Genomic DNA, 26281 nt, shown 5'->3' with positions numbered 1-26281 from the left:
CCTCTTTTGGGCTTTATTTTGTACACTGAGCACAGGACTTAGCAGTTGCCAGACAGTGATCTCTCCCTGGGGAGTGGGACTTCCTCTGTTCATCTGCAGCTATTCTGGCTTTGGCTGATGCATGTAAAATCTTCCACTGCTTGGTGCATCAGACACAACTGTGTTGAGACAGTCCTAAACTGTCATGAATATCATGCTGACACAGGCTGTTACTTAGTAAATGTCTATTCTGTGCTGGTTTGTCTGAATTTTTTTTTATGGTTTGTTTCTTTGTTTTATTTTGGAGGGTTTTTTTGGTTGTTTTTTTGTTTGCTTGTTTTGTTTTTGTTTTGTTTTGTTTTTTAATCAAACTCTGTCCAGGATGTGAAAAGAAAACCAACAATTTTTATTTTTTTCAGTTGAAGTAGATGGAAAAGCCTGTGATGAGAATCAGTGTATTTAAGCGTGAAAGCAGTAAAATGACAGAAACACAGATGTGAGCAGGTTTGTGTTGCAGAACTTATACTCTACCTAGTATCATAAAATGGTTTGTGTTGGAAGGGACCTTAAAGATCATCTAGTTGCCATGGGCAGAAACACCTTCCACTAGACTAGGTTGCTCAAAGCCCCATCAAACCCTCCAGGGATGCGGCATCCACAACCTCTCTGAGCAACCTGCGCCAGTGTCTCATCAACCTCACAGGAAAGAATTCCTTCCTATTCTAAACCCATTCTGATTCAGTTTAAAGCCATTACTCCTTGTATTGGGAATATAGGAATCACTACATGCCCTCGTAAAAAGCCCTTCTCCATCTTTCTTGTGGGACACCGTTAGGCCCTGAAAGGTGTTTTAAGGCCTCCCTGGAATCTTCTCTTCTTCAGGCTGAACAACCCCAGCTCTCCCAGCCTGTCTTCCCGGAAGAGGTGCTCCTGATGTCTTGTTCTTGTGGCCCTCCTCAGGACTCGCTCCAGCAGGTGCACGTCCTAACATGAAGCTGAACTACCGCGTCTGTTTCCTTAGCCGAGTTTTGTCTCGGACGGTGACTTTTCTTCACTTGAGCTGCAATCCGTGGGTGTAGTAAGTGAACACGATGCCTTTTCGGGAGGACCGATCTCGCCGGGTGTCGGCGACAAGGAAGGGTTGGCTGGAAGGGTTCGCGGGGCGGGGTGGGGCGGGGCGGGGGCCGGGCGGGGCTGGGGTCGCTCCCGCTGCGGCAGGGTCCGGCTGTGGCACAGGGTCCTGCCGAGGCAGAGGGTCCGGCTGTGGCACAGGGTCCTGCCGAGGCAGAGGGTCCGGCTGTGGCACAGGGTCCTGCCGAGGCAGAGGGTCCGGCTGTGGCACAGGGTCCCGCTGAGGCAGAGGGTCCGGCTGTGGCACAGGGTCCCGCTGAGGCAGAGGGTCCCGCTGAGGCAGAGGGTCCCGCTGAGGCAGAGGGTCCCGCCGAGGCAGAGGGTGCCGCCGCTCCTCGCCGCCCTGGCCATGCTGCCGGCGCGCCTCCGCCCCGGGCGGCTGCTGTCCGCCGCGCCGCTCCGTCCGCCCGCGCCGAGGAGAGCCGCGGCCGCCGGGGATCCCGCCCGGAGCCCGGGCACCACCCGCGGTAAGGGGCTGCCCGCCGGGCCGGGGGAAGAGGCTGCGTCCCGGGGCTGACGGGGAGATGCGCGGGCGGGCGGCTCGGGACCGGGACCGGGACCGGGACCGGGAGGGAGCAGGGCTGTGCTGCCCGGTGGGGCGGCCCTATGGTGGCGGCACAGCTCGGGTAGTCCCGAGCGCTCTCCTGCTCGTTTGGGTGGCCACAGCTGCGGGCGGAGGGGAGGCCGAATCAGACCCGCAGAAATACTCGCTGCGTGCGGGGATATTCTAGAGACGGCGCGGAGGTGACTCTGCGTAGCCGAAACGCGGAGATCTAATCCCTAAATTACTCTTCCAACAACCAAAATGGGTAGGGTTTTTCCCTTCTACACCTTACTGTCAGTCACAATTCTCTCCTAGTGCACGGTTTACAAAGTGGGGGTTTTTTTCTTACTCTTTAAGCTGAGCAGGCTCACAGGGTGGTTGCAAGTTGCAAACCTTCGAAGTTTGACAAGAAAATCCTCCTCTGGACTGGACGTTTCAAGACAGAAGAAGAGATTCCTCAGAGGATCCCGTAAGTGTGCTGGCCTTGTCCAAGGGTAACATGGAGCTGAGGGGAAAGCAGTGCTGTGATCCTGATTCTGTGGAAAATTTAGGGCTTTTCCACAGAGCTTAAAACGATTGGTTTTACAACACTGAGACTTGGAAACAAATTAGAGGGCAAGAGAATTTCCTGTCCTGGTTAGAGGTTAAGATGAGAAAATGTTCCTTGCTAGAGTCCCTAGAGCCTGGGATTAAGAATGGATCCATCTGAGTAGACAGCCTTGGTTACATTTATGTACTGGCTTGTTTGTTTTGCTTAGTCCTAATGTGCAATCAGAGAAGGATGTTATTGGTAAACAATATTTTTGTTTATATTTCGCATCAACTGTTCTAAGGGAGCTGTCACTGAATGACTACATACAATAAATAATTTTTTATTATAGAATTTGAGGAAAAATAGGGAAGGAGGTAATGAGAGAAGAAGCCCTCATCAAGGAAAACTGAGCACTTGACATGGCCTCAGTCTCCTATTCTTGCTGACCCACTGGACTAGGTGATCCTAATTGATGAAGGTCCCTTCCCACCCAAACCACACAGACTCTACAGTTCTCTGACTTGCTGAAAATTAGCAACCCCTAAGGGAGTCAGGCACTAAACACCTGAAACCCCTCTAATGTTTAAGGCTCCCTTTTCAGAGGATGTTAGCATGTTAGACATCCCTCCAGGATGCTACTTTTTATCATCACAGTATGTCCGTGCCTTGGGTGATACGTGGAGAATAAACAGTGTGCAGAGCTGTGTAAAGCAACAGGTACATCCTCTGACTATTCTTGCTGGTTCCTGACAGTTTCACTGGAGTTTGCTGAGTTGGACAGTGGCTTTCTGGACAGTTTAGCCTATCTTGTGCAGTTAGTTTCACCATCTTCCTCTAGAGGAAGGTTCAGACATGTCTCAGGAGCTGTAAACGCTATTCAAATTGTCAGGAGATGTTTATAAAGACATGGCATTTGTCAGTCATACAGACACATGCACAAAAATCACTCCTTTCTGGCCTGGCAGGTGAGTGTTACCACTGTGCAAAGTATTTTTAGAACTGTAAGACTATACTACACTATACAATACTGTAAATAGTAATATACTAGAAGTAGTTGATTGTTAGTAATTGAGGCTCAACTGTGGCACTGTTTTAACTCGTCAAACGAAGAATTTCAAGGTGTGAACACAACCTAACTGCTGAAGATTGTTTGTACAATGAAACAAATCTGCAGGCTTTTTTCAAGGCTGTTGTGGTTTCTTTGGGATTTTTTTTAAAGCCCCAGCTGTTGCTCACTTCAGCAGAGGTTTGCCTGGAGTCTCGATTAAGGACTGAATAGCAAAGACCCTAATATGCAATTAGGGAAGAACATTGTCTGTTTTCCTTAAAGCAGATGCAGAAAGCAAGGAGAAAGTGAAAATCTGCCTCAGAGGAGTTTCAATTAGTGCACTGTGAAATATAATTAGGCTAATACATCAGACTAATAACATTTACGGTTTTGCTTTTGTTGCCACAAATGGATTATTGGATTAACGATCCTACGTGCCAGTCTGATGTGCAGTTTGTTTAGAAGATGATTTTTATCATTGTACAAACCAGAAGCAGCTCCTTAGAACTGCAGGCATTGTTAGTCACCTGCAAGAAACAGAGTGTGCTCAACGTGCCCCTCGGGTGTGCACGGGCAAGGAGGGGCTGGTACAGCACTGCCACCCATGGGACCCGTCCTCTTCCACCACACCGAACCTTAGAGCACAGCACTGCAGCACCCAGCCTTGCTCCAGGCTCTCACAGGCACTGTCAAATCCCCAGCTCTGCCCCATGTTACTCTTTAAAGTAAATCTAAAGATTTTTTGAAGGAAAGAGAGCATTACAACATGTTTACTTAGAATACAAAATCAATTCTTTATGCAACTATTCTTTTTACACACATAGTTCTGGGTTTATACATACGTATAAAACATGTACTTATATCTTACAAATATATCTATCTATCTATATATAAAGTATTCCCATGACAAATTATGAAAGGAAAATGGTGCACAGCCAGTATTATTATGAATATCTTAAAAACTGTACTCTAAAGTATAATGTTTGACTTGGAAAAATTAGCTGAAAGTTTTGGGACAATTTTCATGATTTCCTCTACTGCTGGTTCCCCAGGGTCACCCTGCTGGCTCAGAAGAGAGGAGGGTGGAAATGGGAGCTGTACCAAAGCAGATTGCTGGGATGTAAAATGCCTCCTTTGCACTGACTACTGCCAAACAGAGGACAGCAGTTTCCACTATTTTTGCCTTTGATGACCAGAAAAAACAATCCTGTAGATTGTTCTTGTTTAGGTGTGCATTCCTGAAATACCGAGGTGGCTGACATCAGCTGCCCACTTTCTGTCAAGCTGCTGCTTTAATAAAGAACTAAAACCTTTAACTTGTAGTACAAACGCTGCTTTAATCAACAATCCAAGGATGTAAAGTCCTTAGCCTACAGAACACCATCTGAACAGGTTAGATATAGCAGTAATTGATTTCTAAAGTTAACTTTGAATAAAGCGAACTTACTTTTACTCCATCCAACACCACATATACATGGTAAACTCCCATCTGCTTTAAACAGATAACCCCACTCAATTTTCACTATGTTTATAGAGTTTAGGGTGTGATTTCTGGTGTATTTATCCCAAGCATTAAAAGCAAACATTTATTGCCTGAGCAATTTTTTCCCAGCTTAAAAAACCCCAAAAACAGTCTAAAACCACTAAATGTTGCTTTGCCATGGGAAACGGATTAGGATCAAAAAATGGCTGATACATAACTAACCGCAGCAAGCTGAAGATGCTTGTTTCAGAAGCTAATTCTATATTTTTTTAATTGTGATGCTATGTCTGCAATGCTTTGAAGAGATACTTTGCCTTTTTTAATTACTCAATTCAACTACTTTAATTGCAGGCCAGAGATGCTAGACAAGGCAAGAAACAAAGCCCGAGTGAAAGCCTGTTACATCATGATTGGGCTCTCAATTATTGCCTGCTTTGCGGTGATTGCCTCGGCTAAGAAGGTGAGGTATGACCATGTAGCGTACTTTAAAATAATGGAATTCTGTGAAAACCAAGAGCAGGAGCTGAGAGCTGCTCAAGCTTTAGCTAATGTAGTCTCTGCCACCCCCAGCACTCTAAGTGGCTGTTGCCCATTCCTGAGGCTGGGCAGCTTTCCCTGGGTGCACCCTTATTTCTACGCTGTTACCTCCTCAGGCTGCCGCACGCCATGAGTCCTTAACGAGCCTGAACCTGGCAAAGAAGGCCAAGTGGCGGGAGGAGGCTGCGCTGGCCGCGGAGGCGAAGACCAAGTAACTTCGTCTGAAATCTGAATGTCCTTGGAAGAGCAAAATTAACTGCTGCTGAGAGCTATTAGTGAGTTTTACCCCTAAATGGACAACTGTAGTATGCACACCCTAGAGCCAGTAAGGGCAGCTACAGCATCACAAAAAGAAAGCGAATGGCTCTTTCATTAGGAAGATATTCAGGATATTTGTTGCATATAATTAAAAATATTTAGAATGCTTTGCATATGATTAAAAGCAGTAATTAGTTTTAAAGGGGATGAGGTAGTTTCCTAAGAATGTCAGATACCTTTGGTTAAATAACCACAAAATATTTACACCCAAGAAGTTTTCTGTCGCAGTTTTTCAGTGCACAAATTGCCACTTGGAACTCATTGGCATCAATGCTGTATTCAAAATGGTATTTGCATTTTTTAGCTTTAAGAAGCAACACTTACTGAAATCACTAAATAAATACAGTAAACATCTGTAAAATAGGTTTTATTGGTTTCTGTATGGTATTTGGAGATTTAACATTCCATAATATTGCATACTACTTATATGTGTTCTGTTACAGTAGTGGGCCTTTGGCCTGGACTTAAAGATGCACTATTACTGTCTGAAGTTAATACAGGTAATTTAGATTTCTGACATTATATATGTAAGACATTGTGCCATAAGTATCTAGAATTTCTCATTCCAGATTTCAGTGAAATCTTGAGGTCACAGTTTAAGTCCACATATCAATTTGCAGACTTATAACAAAAATCCTCAGCTGTACAATTTAATAAATTCAAACCTACTGAGATTAACCATGGAGGAAAGACAATAGTGCATCTTTACTATTTTTTTAAAGACAGGCCCAACAATAAATAGTTTCCAGTTGCAAACTTGTTCTACAGCAAACATTTCTGTTCCAACATTATTACTATTTTCTGATTGCTGCTATGAACAGTGTGTAAAGCAAATACTAGAAAATTAAAAAGCTGTATGAACCAATCCTCAGACGAAAGTGCAATGATGAAAAAATTAGATATGATTCAGTGTAACAAGAGTAGGGAACTAATAAAAAAAATCTTATGCTCTGCATAATTGCATAGATTAGCTAGTTAGTATTCACATTTAAGCAGAACAAATGGTACCCTTTTAATTAAACCCAAACCCCTGTATTTTTAAAAAGACTTTGTAACTGATGGGGCACTTCAGATTGCATATAAAATGCCAAACTTAGAGATTTTCATATCACAGTTTTGTTTCCCTCTCCATACTAGTTTAATTTCTTTAGGTATCATCATAATCATGCCCCTACCTGCAAATGAGTACACCAGAGCTGACCTTAAGTCATAATCTCTGGTTTTATTTTGTTCATTTATGTGCTTCTAACAAAGCATGATATAAACCCAGCGATGAAATAGGACAGACCATCCTTTAAACAATTTTCATTATTATTTTTTAACAATATCAGGGTAAACCAAATGTTGAGTTTAAATAAAGATTTTCATCATCCTAAGTCCATCAATTTTAGTCCCCTTTCAAACTATTCCATTTAAATCTATCAGAGGCATGAAATATAGTTTGTCTAAATGTGTAAAGTGCAGTCACTAACCGTCCACAAGATAGAATATATATCCACACAACTGAAAACATTCTTTCAAAACAAATGTAACACTTTAAATCTCCCCTCTTTGCTTAATTTTCAAGTCTTTCAATTAAGATTTTCATAGTTGAGATTTGGTTTAAATAAGAGAGATTTATAAATGTAGTTTTACAGGGTTCTCCAAATAAAAAGCAGGCACAGCTGGTTGTTATCAAAACAAGGTTCTTAGAAACAAAGGAATACCCTGTTACCTGAATATTTCTCTTAGACTAGAACACTGAAATTCAGCATTTGCTAGTAACCTTGGTAGATTTCCATGATTGTTACCCTGTTCTGTGATAGATGTGCAGTTGGGAGATCATGAGAAAGAATGAGGGTTGGTGTATGAAAACCTAAAACTATGAGAGTAAAAAGGGTGTAAGTACAATCACCTAACATTATATGAAAATTTGGCAGCTGTACTCAATATTATCACACTATTCAAAACTGTTGTATGCTGTACAAATCTAGCTTTAAAGTGTCATTTGCTAAAATATCTCATTATTCAGAGTTCATAAAGTAACAGCACTCCTATATACACTTCTTACACTTCTATCTTCCACTAAAAAGACCTCAAAGGGAGGTTGCTTCCCTCCCATTTATATCTTAGTCAAAACTGACCATTCATTTAGAAAATCCACTTCAAGTCCCACATTCAATTACAATATAGAATATATTGCTGTAACATCAAAGTGAAACATCTTAGAATCTTAACTTGCATGTAAAAAAAATTCTAAATATAAAATGGTACTGTAAATGATACCACCTTTAACCTGTATTTTTCAGTGCATTAAAATATTATTTAGTGACAAGCACAGTGCCATGGGTAAGTGACTTGAAGTTAGAATTGCAGCCTTTTATGAAGCATGAAATGCTCTCATATGTCACAGATTTCACTTAACCCAGGAGTTTGATGTTAATACATTAATTACAGGTAATAAAAAATAGCAATACTTCAGAGTTAACCCAAAGTATTAATTGCTCCAAATGAGATATACTACTAGTACACCAGAAACACTACCAATATGCAAGTCAAAGTAGAGCATACATTTTTCTGTACTCAAAACTGTTAACGTAAATATTAGAATTCTGTATCTTTTAGTGTTTAACAGCAAACACTGTATATTGTAGAACCTAAATATTTAATGACAGTAACTTCTAGTTAGTTTTGGTGTCCAAATACTTAATGCTATTTACAGTACAACAAACTTTTCCTTCAACTGGTGTGATTCACTATTCATTTTTCACCGCAGTATTTCCATTGTCTTACCAAAAGCAAACCAAATTCATTAACCTAAGGAACAATTCAAGTGGCAGTAGCATACTTGGTCAAAAAACAACACCTACTGTCTAAACTTTTAAGAAGCTATTGTACTAAAAGGCAAACATTGCAATGTTTCTCAAACTAAAGTGGTGTTACCACATCTTGACAGAAGACAGCTCTAAAACATCAGCTTGGTGATTGGTGCACTTCTGTCAGTCCTAATTGCAGCTTTCTTGTGGTAACTGCTTCCACTGCAAAGTACTGCAGTTGTGGCTGACTTGTAATGCCATTTAGCAGCTTTCACTACAGAGCCAACATCTAATACCAGCAAGGTCTCTGCTGATTCCAATTTGAAAATCTCTGAAATAGTCCTCTTCCCACGTAACTCAGAAAGTACTTTTTCATATATTCAATATTATATTAGGTAATTAGTATTATATATGTATATCTATTATGTCTTTAAATACATTTTATAAATAAATTCCAACAGTGCGTTGTAAAGTAAGTAATGCATAAAAGTTTCACAATTTAAATAAATATTTTTCACATTCCAATTCAGCTTCTTACAAGCTCATCTTTATTTCATGCCTTAGTTCTGAAGCAATGTTTCTGCTTCAATACAAGAGGTAGATTTGATAGAAACTGGGCAAGTCAAGCCTACTGCCAAAAATTCAACTGTCAGTAACTGTATTGCTGATATGAAGTTTGAGACTACATGAAAAAATCAGAACTACTACCTAAAATCCTACCAAGTCTTACCTACACAGTTCTTGTTAAATCACATTTAATGCTCTTAGACATGATTACTCACAGTTTTTTTTCTGTACATAAGAGATAATGAAGAAAACAAATACAAAACAGAGAACAGTTGTCTCTAACACAATATATAAAAGTGCATGAGCTGTTTCTTCATCTATTTCTGTAAAACATATTCTGCTTTTCCTCTAACTTTGGCCATAAAGAAAAGACCTCTGAGAAAAAAAAACCCAAACCATACAAGTGTTTAAATTTTATGCTTATATTCACTTCAGTAGTTTAGAGCTGAAACCCCTCCATTGGAGCCTCCTGCTGTTGAAACACAAACTGCTGCTGACTTTCATCCACCTGAGGTGCAATACTAGAGTCCTCTTCTTCGACACCAAAATAATGTTCTATGAGTTCAAAAGCCTTTTGGTAGATCTCTTGGTTTTCATGCCTCTGAAGAAATTCGATTTTATCAAGTCCTAAATTCAAAATAGAAAATTTTCAAAAATATAGTTGCTTAAATGAATGATAAATTCAAATGGAAAAAGCTTATAGTATAACAGTACTTCTTAAAACAAAAGATGCAATCCCAAGTCACCTCAATTAATTTGATATCACTGGTTCTTAATTTCCTAACCGATGTATTTCTAGTCTTCATTTTCTGCTGTCCAAACTCATTTTAAAACTAAGCTAGAAGCATTTCAATTAAACAAATATCCCAATTTCTCTTCTTCTACTTTTAAGTCTCCCCCAACTCTAAATTCTATCTCCACTCATGGAGCAAACACTAGGCACAGTCTGGTATCTTTTTTTGAATTAATTGTAAGATTTAAAGATACCACCTTTTGGAAAGCTTATAATTTTGCAAGTAGAGGACATAATTCAGCCAAAGGACTAGAGGTTAAGTGCTAGTGCTTAGGCAGTTAGTTAGATTAATATAAAATTTCTGTTTGGGTTTTTAAGGTAATGTAGTTTCCACTTAGGTTGGATTAGAAAGAGCTCAAATGAACCCTTCTAGTGACTGCAGAGGCCAAAGCAATGATGGTGATATAATCAGCTGATTTCCTTACTTGAACTTATACTCTACAGCTTCAGCAGCCTATGCTTAAGTGCTAAAGAAAAGAAGAGAGCCTAGAGAGTCAATACTTAAAATTATGAATGGACAGAAAATCTGTAATACAATAAATTCCATTAAAGTCTTCAGTACTTACTCCTCTTATACATTTAATTGTTAAGTTCTTCAAGCATGCATTTGATTTAAAAAAGTGAACTCAGTAACAGGGAATTCAGATGTAAAGACAACTTTACTGTAAAGTTAGTACCACCTAATCAGATGCAATGTGGTCAAGTAGGACTACAGTTCTATTAGTTACTAGCAGTTTCTGAAATACAAATGTCTGAAATACAATTTTGTTTTGTCAGAGCTACAAAAAAGGCAATTCTCCAAAAAGAATGCCAGTTTCATTATAGGCCAATTGTGAAAGAATCCAGTCATGAGATTCCACGAATTAGAATGCCTTTATATAGAGGTTTAATTCAAGAACTTGTATAAGAGACTACACAAAATACTTGCAAAAGTAAAAACTTATTTTGTTTTATGACCTGAAGTTGATTTTGCTGTTACTATATTTACTATATTAAAAAGTAATCCAACTTTAGTATCAATTAAATAAACCCTGATCTTACATCCCTGCTGGTAATGAAACTGTAGCAAACAGGACTATGTATCAAAAACTGTATTTAGGAATGGGTGATAAATGTATGCAAAGCATGGTTCCAATAGACTGGGACACCTGTGTTAAACCCTTCTGAGAATGTTTCTCTAGAGGGACATTTCCACTGTCTGCAGACAAACACCCAGATGTTTTCTGCATTTAACTGCTTTCCCCTAAATGTAACATTACTTACTTTGTGATATTTTATGTCTACTTCTGCTTGGAGTAATTCTTGTATTAAAACTTACCTGCAAATTTCAAAATGACTCACAGTGGTCTTGTTTTTACAGCCTGGAATAAGGAAGTTCAGGTATGCAGTTTTACAAGAAGTGTGTTCTTACCATAGGCTTCCTCTATGAGGGCACAGTAAGGATTAACGCCGATTCCATTTTGCTTTGACTCTTGCTCTCCAAGACGCAGAATATTTTCAAGTCCATTTAAAGCCACCTGTACTATTTTTGAATCCATCACAGTCAGGAGGTCACAAAGAGGCTTGGTACAACCTAGTGCTACCAAATACCTTTATAACAGAAACGAAACAGAGGAAGGGGAAAAGAACTGATAATCCAGAACATCTATTCTGACATACCAGTCTACTGCTATAAACACTTACTTTTGCTGAAAAAAGTGGCTGAAACAACAGAATTTCTAAAACATGCAAGAATACAAAGAGAAACTTAGCCCAAAATGAAATAAATATTACAACTTATCTTAATAAAACAACATGAATGTGTGTATTCCTAATCGAAGTGTGAAATCTGTACTCTTTTAAAATTCTTTTTACTACAATCTTCAGGTGGGTTTAATTTAATATAAAAGAATAAAACTTAAAATGAATTTCTTTTCTCAGGCAGTTGAAATTTTCTAGTGCTAAAAATATCAGGTAAACACATTAGATACATGTAAGAACACTGGGCATTGTTCTGTGCTAACACAGACCACACTAGCAATCCATTAAGATTTTGGCATCACCTACTATAAAGACAAGGATAAAACTGTAAATACAAAGACAAAAATATTTGGATTCTGAGTATCCCACTCCTTTTCACAATTTTGAAAAAAAATTGTGTATGAACTTTCACAAGTCATAACCTGTGTCCCTGCTTCTCTAGCATGTAAGTAAAATGATGACAGCAATGTTTGCCTAAATACAGTTTAATCCAGAGGTTTAAAACTGTCCTGCAGTTAGGCAGTAGTATCCTGAGAAATTAGGAGGACTAAAACTTCATGACACTACTAATATAAATGCATTTTTGATGAAGAGCCATTGCTATGGTATTATATGCATATCTACCATTTGCAGATCCTGAATTAAAATTTATTTTTAAAACGTTAGATTTTGAAATGTTACATTATAAGCAAATGTAACAAGAAATTAAAAGAGATTCAAAAAAACAAGACACTTTGTTATCCCAGTTATCCCTCTGATAACACTTAGTGGTTAAAAGAAAATCAGAATTAGTTACATTATAAATAAGAACATACTCCTTGCAACAGATGTCCCAAATATGCTGGAAAAGTTGTCACATCACTTTCAGTTCTGGCTTTCATATAATACAGTAACTTTTAAATCAAATTATCAGCTACTGATTCAAAGTGATCATTATTCTACAGTATTCAGAGAAACCAGAGAGTATTTTATTCTAAGTTTGCAGCACATAAATAGCTACTGACAATAAAAGTTTAATCAAACTCAGTTCTGAGCACGTTTAGATAACTGCTTTAAAATAATGGTGATAGTGAAATTAAAATACATGAAGAAACTACTAAAATCCCTGAAGTCTGTCCCCAAATATACAATCCCACTGCACAAGTTTTCTAAAGAACCCCCCCAGTTTTCCATTTTCAAACACTGAAACTGTTCATTAGCTATTCCAATTGTGTTTGACAATGTAATAACAGCTGTAGAAGATAAGCCTGTTGCACCCTTAGGTGCAACACTCCTGAAAAAAAGTAGTATTAATTATGAAGTTTGTTGCATACTTCGATTTTTCTGAATTTCTACATTTTCAAGTTGGAGTTTCAAGGAAATGAGGCTATGTTTACGATTTTGTTGCGATGATTGTCAAGATTCAAATGCAGAAATCCATATGCCCTATAGATCCTTAAGCAGAAAAAACAGTAACACACACAAACTCACCTGATCTGTTCAGGGGTTCCTCCAGACGTTGCGTTAGTTATGGCCCACGCTGCCTCTTTTCTGGTGCGAAATTCAGCTTTTTGGAGAATTTCAATCAATATTGGAAAAATATTTGCATCTATAACAGCCTAAGAGATGAAATTGTAACATTTTACAACCATTAATAAAGATTTCAGAACACTTATAGCCTCAAGTACAAGAATTAGTGATGCCTGCTGACATTAAAGCAAAGATTATTTTGTTTAGATGATGCCATACAAACTATAATTGCTAAAGTGAAGTTCAGAACTATTCCAACATTGCACAGCAGTGGCCATCAGAAAACCTTGGGTTTTTTATTTCTCTGTTTCTGGTGGGCAGAGCCCAGCTTACTGGATTGGCCCATTTTAAAATCATACAATGCATCCTGAGTTTTTGAACTGAAGATCAAGCCTCAGAACAAAATTTTCCATTTTACTGAGGTCCTGTGTACTGCATTGAGAGACTATGTCTGTAATTGGAGATTTTATTACATGTTTTAAGTTACATCAGGAAGTAACATTTTCATTTCTGATTGAAGAAGAAGGGGAAAAAATAATTTTGGAATACGTATTCTGATTCAGGATTCTCATTTTTATTGATCAGAACCTTCTGTCAGATAGCTCCAGTCACCTGGAACAATACTCAGGATGCAGTAGTTTCCACAACAATACAATTCAGTGCTGGTGACATCATGTCAGGCTTCTATCCAAGCAAAATATTCACCATTTATAAACTAATTCACTTTTCACTGGACAAATTTGTAGTAGAAATTGTGACAGCTATTTCTATTTAAAAAAATATCTCAAAGTTTAGAAGAAACCATTTAGGTTAGGTAAAATTATAGACAGTTAGGACTAAAACAAATAATACAGAGTCAGTGCACTATCCATTTACATCTTGTGCAGGAAAATCAAGTAGTAAAATAAAAACAAAACCAACCAAGTAACAAATTCCCAGGCTTTACCTGAATCTGAGCTCTGTTTCCTGCAGTTATATTAGAAACAGTCCAGCATGCTTCTTTTCTGATAGATTCCTTGGGACTACTAAGCAAGTGCAAGAGACACGGTAATGCAGAGCAGTTTAGAATCACCTAAAATAATTTAAAAATTGAAAACCGGGTTGTACTATATATAGCCTTGTGCAATATACATATATAAATATAAAAACATTTTACGGAGGACTTCAAAAGACCTTGCAACACATTTATATTATACAAAGTGCCATATCCTGCAAAATTAGTGTTCAATGCTGTAGTGTGTGAGCAGACAACCCAGCAATTGGAAAGAATCTGCCTTCAATTAAATTCAGACCCAAAGACTGACAATAGCAAAACTAAGTAAGGCTGCTTAAGGCTAAAATATAAATAAGTCAAAATGACTGACAAATGCACATCTAATTTGTATAGCTATTTGTTAATTTTTTAAGAGATAAGGTTTTTCATTTAATTACTTAGCAAAATCCTTTTCTCTAGGGCTCACAAATCATGCAGGTTACATTTTTCCTTATGGTCTGTTTACACTAGTACTGCCAGCCTTTTAGAGACAATTATTTTTAAAGTAGGACCTGTATTCCTATTTCCTTCATTACTTCAAAATCAATGCCATTGTCTAAAATTAATAAAATAGATCTTTAGAATAAATTACATCAGTAATACTATCACACACAAATTCATGGACAAATTAAGTATAAGCACAGCTTAGAAGTGAAAACCTTGATTGCTTTAAGACTTGAAAAAGGGGAACCATAATAAGTAACTGAACCCCCTGAAAGGAAGGGGAAAAATCCAAAAAATGCAACAGTCAAAGTACCATACAGAAACTAGGCAATCCTTTATACACAATGCTGTAAAAAAAAAAAAAAAAAAAAAAAAAAAAAGAGAGAAGTTCATTCTTGTATTAACTTGATGCTTAAAACAGGAGCTTAAACTATCAAATCAACAACAAAGATTTCTAGAAAGCCTCTTTCAGTGACATATGCAGATACCTGTACTGGACATGTATTTTGTTAAAGTTTTCACAAAATTCTGTCTTGCCAAATAACTTTTCTTAAATCAACTAGTCTTACCTGTGTTTGGATATCATCCCCAGTAACAATATTTCCAACTGCTCTTAATGCAGGGGATACCACCTTGTAATCATTATGCCTGGAGACAAATATTATATTGCTTGATATTACCAAGTGTTAAAACAATAATTTTGCATTTTCAGCAAACAAGGGTTTACTTCAGATGCTAAGTATTTAGTTATCAAAAACACTGTATTACTAATTGCACTTTCCCTGTTTAGCCAAATTTGACTACTACAACCCCACAACTGAATTGCTGATTCAAAGACTGAGCACCTCTATGGAACAACACAACTTAGAGCAATCTGCTCAGCAGATCCATTTCACCCAGCTCAAGTATTATTAAATACGATACTGGAACGTGTGTCGTTCAATAGGTACAGAAACAGAGGGCATGTTATGAGGTGTATACTGAAGTTTACTGTATTTTGTAAGCAAAATTACCCCTTTTGTGAGTCAATAATCCTAGAAGCCAGCACATGAAGTCCATATTCAGCTGCCTGATGTGTGGGGGAAGGAAATGACACAGTTGTCTTAGAGCTTCTATGGAAGAGAAAGCAATCTTCCCTGTACTGACAGCTACTAAAGCGAGCTTTTCACGGGGAAGTGTGCTGAGCTGTCTGTGCTGGGAACTACTATCCCAGACCTACTCTGCAGTCCCATGTGAACACAGGGATTTAGTCTCCCTTTCCAGGAAAATAATGAACCATAACCCAAATATACTGGAACAGTTTAAAAATGGCTCCAGCCAGCCTCTGGACTTCACTGAGTCCAAGAACTGTCTGTAAAGCAATTATACATCATAGAAAGGAAAGTACAACAGTGAAATAAATATAAAAAAAAAGATAAATTAATTTACAATTCAACATTGGTCTTCAGTCTTTGCCCTTCTATTCCTTCATGTATATGAATTCCCACATTAAATTTTAAGGAATATAAGGAAATACTTTGGAGAAAACTTTTTTCACTGTCAATGTCAGGAATAATTGCAGGAGCCAAGCAAGCTAGCAAGCAGCTTAAAAGATTTCAGACTGGATTCATGTTCATCACTTTCCATAAAAGTAAATTAAGACATCAGGTGAGAAAACACAGCTTAATTTTAACATTAACAGTACTATAAGACATTTATTTGGTGAGAAGAAGACTTACATAAGCAGCTCTACCAATCTTCGACACACTCCAGAATCAATAACAGCCTGAATTTTATCATTGGGACCATCTGAAAGGTAAGAGAGGGCCCAGCAAGCATCTGCTAATACATCCGGGTCACTGCTAAACAACAGTCTTGACAAAACATTTAAGCAAGGAGCAACCTAGGTTAAAGAAAAATATTGCATAAAATTAGGTGTTCCATACTTTTCAAGTTTCAGAGAACACTCTGCAAAGGCATAAATGTGCAAAACCATTTGCTGCTCAGGTACACAAGGTCATTAATGAATGAGGACCCAAGTGGAACACTTTCTAATTAAACCAGATATCCAATTCAAACCAGCAAATTGGATAAATTCTGAATCACAGCCTATTTATTGAGAGGTACTGTATTAAGTAAATAATTGTTCCGCTTAAATAAAAAATCATCTGCTTTTACAGGAATTGCTGATGCTTTTTAATCATTCAGGGAGCAGAATCTCTAAGTAATAAAAGTTTGGGTTGCTGGGGTTTTTTTTTTTTTTTTTTTTTTTTTTTTTTTTTTTTTTGCTGGCTTTGCAGAAGTAGTGGCAGTTATTTGTAATAACCAACCTAGAGTAACTCACACAGCAATCAACATTCACTGTACTGGTGAAACAAACAATGTCTCATTTCAGTTCTCACTGCCACTGTACCCTCTGGCCTTCATCTCTGTAACTTCTACGCAGAGTCGAGTGAACTAGACCATCTTAGCACCATTTGGAACCTGACAGATGTCTGCTGCACAGCCTGGGAATTTCATATTCTTTGTAGAACTTGATTCTTTACCCTACATGCGTTATGCAAATTCAGTCTCTATTATGTGTCCAACTGCTGCTATTGCAAAGGGCAAAAAGCAGAAGACTTGGTCTTATTAACAGCTGCCTATAGGGCATCCTTTTCCTGTGAGGTTTTGTATTCAGGCAGCAAAAAATCTTGGTTTTTCACTACCAGAACAAAACACTAGTAAAGGATATAGGTTAGGCAGAGTCATTGTGAGGTAATCAATTAAACATAAGAAATCCCCCCTTTTTGTTAATATCTTTTTAAGAATTAACAAGTAGCAATAAATACTAGTTAGTAATTACTAACTCATGAGGTAAAACTCTCTCTAGATTAACTTTAATGATCATTTAAACTCAGTCTCTTCTACCAGATTATCCAGTGTTAATCTTTTTTAAAGTCATTAACCTTACTGAAATTAATTTCATACTGAAAAAAAGCTAGAAGTCCTACTAGTCTCTAGAGTCTTTATAGCCACATAACTAGAGAAAAGAAAAAAAAGGGGAGAGCATATAGGCTCTCTCTGTCATCATAGTCTGATTTAACTGCATCTGACAGAGCAGGAAACTCAACATTTTATTCATGCAGCATGCACTCACAATCATAGAACAACAAAAAAAAAAATTGAGGAAGCTTCAACTATAACTCACATTCTCTACAACAGTTCTGGAGAAATTACAGTCCCACATGGTTTAGTGCTGAATGTATAATTTGTCCATCACTTCACACCAGTGTATGACTATTTGCACCAGATTACAGTCTCAGCTTTCTAAGTGATATGATTTTATTGCTGATCAGTGCCAAAGTAGATGATTTTTCACAGATACAACAGATGGGCAAGACTGTGTGATGACATTAAAAACATAAAAAGTATGTCTATATTCAGATTCAAAGATTCTGTTTCATAAAATATTACAAACATAAATATTCTTTAGCTTTCTGATTTCTCAAAATTACTACTTTATTATACCTTACTGAAGTCTGGAGGTGGGTTCTTTCCTCTACAAAGATTTGAGAGTGCCCAGACTGCATTTCTAGTTGTTGTAAGACGATTCGAATTTGTTAACAATCTGTGTGAAACAACAAGCAAAAAAGTAATGTCTAATTAAAAAATAGTTAATTTTCTGGGTATTGTTACCAAAAGAACATCACATAAAGAAGTGAAATTCTATTATTGATCACTAGGTTTAAATTTATTTATCTTCATCTCTTACATGCTGCAACTATTTTCTTAAAATCAACTGAACCTGAGATTATTTTGCATAATTTTGGGAGGCCTCATTCCCAAATCACATACATGCATATAAAGTAAGCAATTGCTTATATGAAAGATCATTCAACCAAACCTTTCTGAGGGTCTTTAGAAGGAGCTAGGAGATGCAACCCTGCATGAAATGAACTTTGATGTTTTCATTCAGAAAATGCAATTAATAATAATAAAAATACTTCCATTAAAAGCTGAAACTTGAAAGTTCTTGTAAAAAAATTAACACATTACTTCTGTTTTTACCAAATAGAACATGAAAGATTCAGCACCTGAAAAATCAGGTATATAACAAAATGTCTAAAATGTTATTCTTTAAGCCCTTGGTGAAGGTAATCATGTTCTCCTCTGCTATTTTAAGCTATTTTACAAATGTTTCATTTTATTACTTTAAGTGGTAACAAACTGAGTAACATTTGTCTTGTGCAAATTTTTCCCTGTGATAAAAATACAATGGTAAGCACATAGTAAATGCTGGAATGATATTCCTAGTGAAGATAAATCTTGTGGAATACAGCTCATGTAACAACTATTCTGTCAGCTCATCTCAGCAAGCAAATAGATAAATAGGAAGACTAGAGCTTGGAACTACTGAACAATAGTGGAGAAAACGGCCCATTCCTAGGCAGATGGAAACCTACAAGAGGGAATCAAATTATGTCTCGCACCCCATACATTCAGAAATCTGACAACACCGAGTTGGCACAATACAGAAATTTCATACCTGTGAAGTAACACTTCCCTCCTTTTGAAAACATAGAAAAGCTTCCAGTCATGAACTAATTAAACATATGCATGAAGCTCGTGTAATCCAAAACATCAAATTGCTTCTTATTATATTGTTATGATTCCCAAATTAGACAAAAACTTATATTCTTTGCAAGTAAATTCTAAGCTGAAGTTTTCATTTATCGATACACGTACAATATATTATAGTATTAGTTTACAATACTTACTCTAAGAGAGGTGGCAATATTCCACAGTTCAAAACAAAGTCTCTGCATTCTGCATTATCACCAGCAATGTTCCCAAGAGCCCACACTGCCTTAAAAAGCAAAGCATCCAAGTGAATTTATACATACTTGCAAATCAACTTGTACAAATATTCTATACTTTTTACAGCAAATATTACAGAACAGAAAAAAAATCCATGATGGGAAAAAATAGTGACAGTAAATTTTTATCTTCCTGCAGGCAGATCAACTAGCTAGTAGGCAAATGGGGGTCAAAGCCTCTGTAATCCCACACACCCCAAAAGAGATATTCATAACTGAATTTTAAGTAGTTAGAAAAACCCCTCAAGAAGACAGTTACCTGCTCCTGTACATCTTCATGTTCTGAACTAAGCAACTTAATAAAAATGGGAACAGCTCCAGTTTCAATTACAACTTTGGTGTGTAAGAAAGTTCCAGATGCTATGTTTGTCAAAGCCCAAGCTGCTTCAAACTGTTGAGGAACACAAACAATCATGTTGAACCACTCAACAGTAAAACTCAAAATCATGACACGAAGTTTGACATAAGAGTTTCAGAGGTTCATTTTCCAAGTTTTTTTCCTTTCCATTGACATGCAGTTATTTTTATAGTACTCTACACAATAAAAAACCTGGCATTGACAAAAATCTCGATTTAGTAAGAACTTTCATTAACTACATTATTTTTAGGTTTTGGCTTACAGAACTAAGAAAGATTTTGAGTCACTATTAACTTTTATTTATTCAATACTAAGTTAACTCTTCTAGAACAACTGTCCACAAGGCCTAAGTGCTACTCCCACAGAGGAGCAGACAGAACTAGTTACTCCTACCATTAATTAGATATTTTCTCAAAGATTTTCTAAAAGGATTTCAAACAAGCCTGTCAGGTTCCTGTATTTTTTCCTAAGATTTTAGCTGAAAACTACTACAATATATTCAACACTTAGTCAGACAGATTCTGCTCACACATCATTGCTGATAATCTTAATGTCCCATTCTGTAAATCCTCTTGAACACCTTTTGTTTCAACACCCAAGTTTTTGTCCAGCTGAATATATGACCCTAAAGACTACTATGAAATTCACAAAATTAAATCACATTTTTAGCAGCAATAATGAAAACATATGGCTTCAGTGGTGAAAAATAATTATATTTGGTTATTCAAAACCCCCACCAAACAAAACAACATGTGCCTTCCAAAGCTCTTTTGGAGGGTTTCTAATCCCATTCAAAACCCCCAATCAGTACAAGCTGAACTCACTTGTAGAGTGTAATTTTCACTCCTCTCTAGAAATTTCACAAATCTCTGTACTACTCCCGGTTTTTGAATGACTTCATCTATAGGTGGATTAGGCTCTAGGGAATAAAAATAAACATATTTGTGTTAAAAGACCAAATAAATTCCTTTTTCAGTATGACAAGGACCATGAATATGATTTGTAGATCTCATCGAAAATTCATTCAATCCTTTCCTTTCCAGAAGGAGTTACAAACTTTTCACTTGCAGGATCTTCTCTATGAAGTGGTACAATGTAGTAAACACCCTGTTACATATAATAACAGTAACACATACTATTACCATTTGCATGTTAGTAACATCACAAAACACTTTTCCTTCAAACTGAACAACAGTTCAGGTTGGTGGAAGAGCAATTATGGCTACTGGATGCCATTTTAAAAAGACCAAGCACACCCTCAGCCATCATGCTGTAAACATACCAGCATCACCTTAAGACTGCATGTTTTACAGCCCCAACAAAAACAAGTTACAACTCTTCTTTGCCAGCCATGTAATTTTTTTTTTCCCATGAGGCGAGAATGGGAGGAGAAGCTGAATCACTGCAACAATTATTCTAAGTATGTTAGTGTGCAGTTAGTTACTGTCCTGGACACCTTAATCAAAAACATTCTTGTGTTTTACTTTGAAAGACTTAACATTGAAATAACGAAGATTTCTGTATTTAGCCATTAGGTCAGAAGAGAACTGGCAGTTTATAAATAGAACTACAAATTTCTGCAAAATTTATTTCAAAATAAAACATAACAAAATATTAACTGACTCTAAGTATAATTCATAATAACACAGAAGGCAATGTTTACCTACCTTTAGAGAGCAATTTTCTGAATTTCTGAGTTGCTGTGAGTTGCTGATCAGGATCATCTGAAAAAATCATCTGTACCATATCTACAGTAATAACTTCTTCCTAAAAATGCAAGGAAGATTTCTTAAAGTGTAGTACTATGCACACTAATAGATAACATTGTAAACACACTCTGAAGTATTTACCTCTGGAATAGGAACAGTAGAGCTGACATCAGGATCCTGAATTGGGCTTTCTACCATAGATTCTTCATTTCCCGGGAGAGACACGTTTCTGCGTTTAAACAGCTGAACAAAGGGGACATTTTTGGGAGATGTTAGGGGTAACCAAAGTGTGGGTACAGATGACATACACTCCAAGAAATGCTTTCACCAATACCAGTCAAAGAATTTTACCTATTCACCTTCCTATTCACCCATGCAAGGGAAATTTTACACAAAAATTTAGATAACATAAAGGAGAAAAACTATCATATCTGTATCTTGAGAAACTGCACAGCAACACTTCAAAACAGACATTCAGAATAGATTCTTACTAGTTATAAAGATCCGTAATATTTTCCACAAGAAAAGAAGATACAGATCTTTTTGCTTTTAGTCTTTTATCCCTTATAATTACCATCCATTTTAAACAAGAAATAGTATTCTACAAGCTACTTTCCCCTCCCTTAGTCCATAGGCTAAAATCACCAACACAGAGGCAATGTTTGTGTTTCAGCACACTGCATTCCACCCTTCTACAGAAGACTACTAAGCAGCACCTGTATTTTATACCCAGCTGAGGAAAGATTAAACTAGAAAGATAATTTTCATATAGAAGAGAAAAAAATAGTGTAGCTTCAAGGTGAACTTCTGAACCATGCAACATTAAACATTCACTGTGTCCAAATATTGCTCTACAATTAGCTGCACACACTGTCTATGCTCAGAATACATACCAGCACTGTAGTATTTAATAAAATATATTAAATGAGTGCCTCTTCATTTTCTGGCATATAAGCAAAACATTCACATTGACCTGTTCTCTTCTAGAAACCAAACCTAAATTTTTATCTTTATTCCAGTACTACACTTACGACAAGTATAACCACCAAATTTAAGAATATTTACATTTCTACCTTTAGAAAGAAATTATAGGCTCTCAGTCCATTGACTAAGATTTTACCTGTAAGCATAATAATGAAACCACCTATAAATCCTGACGTTCTGTCCCTCTAGGCATCTACAGACCTAGGCTTCTGTGGTTCTACACGTCCAAAACTGCAGAACAACTCCATGTTTACATCCAGCTCTATTTCAACAGGAACCTAAACCAACGCATTCTCTCCCCTGTTTGATGAAATTATGGGTTGGGTGTAATTCTGGACACAAAGCAACTACAGAATACTGAGTGCAAATGAGGCTTAATTACATTTAAACCCCCAAAGGAACAAGAAACAATATTGCACATTTGGAAGATAGCCATTCTTTCTCAACGCTCAAAGAACACAGAAGTTCTTGGTTGAAAAGTATAAACTTGCTTGGTCTTTCTACCAGTCACAATTTCTTATGGAGCACAAGGAGTCTCATCTCCCTGCATACTCATTCTCAGGTCAGGAAAAGCTGAAAACCACCAGTCTAACAAACTAAGATCAAGCAGACCATAACAGTAGTCTCACAGTTACAACAGTCAGCATGGGAGAGGAAACACCCATTATTTTCATTATTTATCTAGGGAGCATTTACTACAAAATGAGTAAACAAAACTTTCAGCAGGAACTGCAATGCATTACCCATTCAGAGATAAGTGCTCTAGTACCACACCACTTCTGACTCTTACCCCTCTGGCCCAAATAATTGAAATTCTTTTTCCATGCACCACTTTCCCAGTAGAAGGGTAAGCATTCCACCTCATAGGAGACTGCAGACCAGAGCCTGGGACACTCTCCAGGTTGTGGGAGACAAAGTCATCCACTTTAGACCAAACAGAAAAACAAACTACCTTCCTTACCTTCCTGGCAAGAAACTACTAAACATTCTGTGAAGAGGAATTATGACAAACTATTAAACAATACAATGTTCAACACACTTGGTCACTAAAAATTCAATGAGAACAGAAGTTTGTATAATAGTTCAGAGACATTAACTGGTAGCCACTTTATTAAGCTGGTGTAGAAGAGCTCTTAGGCAATTTGAAGCATGATATCAAAGATGAAAATAATCTTCTCCCTTCACACACCAAATTTGACCCCAGCTCTTGCAGAGAATGCAAGGTTTCAAATTCTTACTGGAAATATGAGTGTTCTTCTGGTCTAGTCTCACATGTATAAACCTAGACTATGGACTGATGTTAAAAGTCACAGCTCTTTCTGTGTGCCCTAGTAACTTAAAAGGGCTTCTATTCATCTTTTTATTATTCTATTGAGAACTGTGCCTAGTGCTTCCCACAAATGCAAAGAAAACAGACATTCAACCTGGCACTCCTGGATTCCACTCTAGAGGATGAGTCTGTTCAAGTCCTTTCAGGCCCCTGAATACAGTTTCACAGGCACTGAACAGTGAACAGCTCCCCAGGATGCTTACCTGCTCTTCTCTTTTCTGTTTCCGAAGCTGGATTCCTTCCTCCTCTCTTCTCCTGCGCATTTCTTGGGGATTAAGTGCATTATTCTTGTAGCTTTTCATTCTGAAGTTATCTTTACCTGGGCTTGCCATGTTGTCTATTGAAAAAATACAAAATTACTCCAAAAGGTCACACCTGCCATCTCTTGTGCAATGAAAATACCTACAGCAGTCGCTATATATTCCTGCATCTGTTTGCAATATCGAGTTCATCAACAAAATCTTTAATGCGGAAACCACAGAAAACCTATGCCTAGACAGGCATGTCCAAACTGCAGATTAAACTACAGCTCAAGTCAAAAAGCAGATACAGCATTATAGGACATAAGCTACTGTAAAAAGAAACTATGCATCTTACAAGCCAACTGAAAAACAAAAAGCTGCTAAAAAGACATTATGCTGCTAAATTTTGATTCTGTCAGCAAGCAAGCAAAAAAAATTCCTTCCTCCTCTCATAAAGATGACATTGAATGTATTACAAATAAACACAAACCCAAGAAGAAAACCTGCAGCAGTTACTGCTTCATTTAATACCTTATGGCATTGTTTCTTTACTTTCACTATCTCACAAACATAACAGGATCTAAGGGCTGTGCTTTTCCTTCTAAACTGTGTGCAGGAAAGTAATTTAAGGGTCAGTAACACACAGACAAGCATACTCTTTTTCATTTTAAACTAACAAAATTATTGTCTCACTCCAATTACCAGTTGTTTTAATGGATTTAGAAGATTAGAATCTAACTGTCATTTCAGGTGTATCAGCTGGGGAAAGATAAAAGTGATAGTTCACCATTCTGTCACCAGCACGATCAAACGGAGTGGAAAAGGTTGCTAATAGCACAGTGCCTTTTTATAAAGCTAGAACTGAAGCCTTCATCTGAGAAACAACTGTTAAAAACAACACTCTACACAAACTATCACTCCTCTGGAATTCCACAAGGAGAAAACATGTAAACTACATACAGCTCCTGAGCTATGCACAATTAACTGGCAACTTCCATGCTGAGACAATTTGTTTTGAGGTTTTTGTTTGGCTTTTTTTTTTTTGTTTTGTTTACCATGAATACCAAGGACCACTAAGCGATGAGAGGACAAGCTATGAGAGGAAATAGACTGCAGACTTAGGCTGATATTAAGGCACCATCGCAAGGACTCGGCAGCCTGTTTCACCCACGTATCTGCTTCACAAGAACCTAAGTAAACTACTGACATCTCTGCACAACAAGGCTAAGTGTGCCACTGTCTAAGGCAAATTTCTAACAACAGCCATGTAACTTTATTTTCCCAACAATGCCACTGGATTATCTAGTCCTAGAACACCATCCCTTTCTTAATCATTCAAGCCTTGCTAGTTTAGTTGTGCCAGTGAAACTGTCGGGCCGAGAAATGGACTGAACAAGAGAAACGCACGTTCGAAGTAACCCAGTCACCACCTCTCTGAAAAGTTACAGAGGGTCAACTAGAAGGAACGTCCCGTCGAAACTGTTTTTAAAAAGAAAAACTGAGACATTTATGGCTTCCATCCTACCACAAAGCTTTGAATATAGACATCATAAGGGCAAGAAGACTGGCAGTCCCTGGTTTCACATCGTCTGCATCTAGATCCACGCGAGCCTTCACTTCTGTGCTACAAAACTACACCCGCTTTAACACTGAATCCCTCCACCCACCACATCCTGCACTGCACCCACTTGTTGTGCATAATCTAACAGCTATCATACTACTTTTTCTTTTCCCCCTCCTTCTTGTCTACCTGGGGCTCACTAAACACGGCGGCTCGCTGTCCCTCCGCCCCCTCTCCGGCCGAGCGCTGCCCGCAGGCTTCGCACCGGCCCGGCCGGGACCGCCAGGACCGCCTGACCTGTCAGCCCCACAGGCCGGACACCCGCCCGGGCTACACACAGCGACGAGAGGCGCTCTTCATCCGTCCCCAGCAGAAAGGGCGAAAAGCCCCCTCCACCAGCAGCAAGGCAGGGAAGGGGGAGGACGGCAGAGCCCTCCTGCCTGAGGAAGCGGATACCCCGTCCCAGCCCCGACCGAGCTGCCATGCGGGCAGTGCCGCCGGAGCCAGCGGCAGACCGGCCTGCACCGGGCACCCCGTCCCCCAAGCGGTGCAGCCTCTGCTGCCCCTACCCGCCGGCTCTCAGCGCCTTTCCCTCCTTACCCATCGCGGCGGACACGCCCGGCGCCCGGCGCCGTGCAAACGCGAGCTCGCCGCTCCGCAGCGCTCCGCACCGGCAGCACACCCCGGAGCAAGATGGCGGACGCCGCCCCGCCGCGCGCCGCACTGGTCGGGGGGCGGGGCCCGCCGCTCCCAGCAGCCTCCGCGCGGCTCGCGCCCGCCCCGGGCCGGGGAACGGCGCTTCCCAG

At 38.4% G+C, this 26281-nt stretch overlaps 2 protein-coding genes across 2 annotated transcripts; one reads left to right on the top strand and one right to left on the bottom strand.

Moving 5' to 3' along the window:
• The first annotated feature begins 1459 nt into the window (after positions 1 to 1459).
• On the top strand, positions 1460 to 11060 carry FAM162B (family with sequence similarity 162 member B). The gene is made up of 4 exons (XM_063151048.1): positions 1460 to 1577; positions 2012 to 2123; positions 5069 to 5177; positions 5371 to 11060. Exons 1-4 carry the CDS (start codon positions 1460 to 1462, stop codon positions 5467 to 5469), a joined length of 438 nt encoding a protein of 145 aa, XP_063007118.1. The 3' UTR covers positions 5470 to 11060.
• On the bottom strand, positions 5925 to 26177 carry KPNA5 (karyopherin subunit alpha 5). Its single transcript, XM_063151047.1, has 14 exons — positions 26076 to 26177; positions 23876 to 24009; positions 21500 to 21601; positions 21317 to 21416; positions 20474 to 20568; positions 19551 to 19682; positions 19193 to 19281; positions 17943 to 18042; positions 16172 to 16335; positions 15023 to 15101; positions 13923 to 14048; positions 12938 to 13065; positions 11139 to 11317; positions 5925 to 9561 (listed from the first exon to the last, which is right to left on the bottom strand). Exons 1-14 carry the CDS (start codon positions 26077 to 26079, stop codon positions 9374 to 9376), a joined length of 1620 nt encoding a protein of 539 aa, XP_063007117.1. The 5' UTR covers positions 26080 to 26177; the 3' UTR covers positions 5925 to 9373.
• Between the last annotated feature and the right edge of the window lie 104 nt (positions 26178 to 26281).

The sequence above is a fragment of the Melospiza melodia genome, chromosome 3 (genome assembly GCF_035770615.1).
Source record: "Melospiza melodia melodia isolate bMelMel2 chromosome 3, bMelMel2.pri, whole genome shotgun sequence".
In the NCBI taxonomy this organism is placed as follows: Eukaryota; Metazoa; Chordata; class Aves; order Passeriformes; family Passerellidae; genus Melospiza; species Melospiza melodia.
Note: the sequence above shows the minus strand (reverse complement) of the source record. Positions and strands in the feature narration are given on the sequence as shown.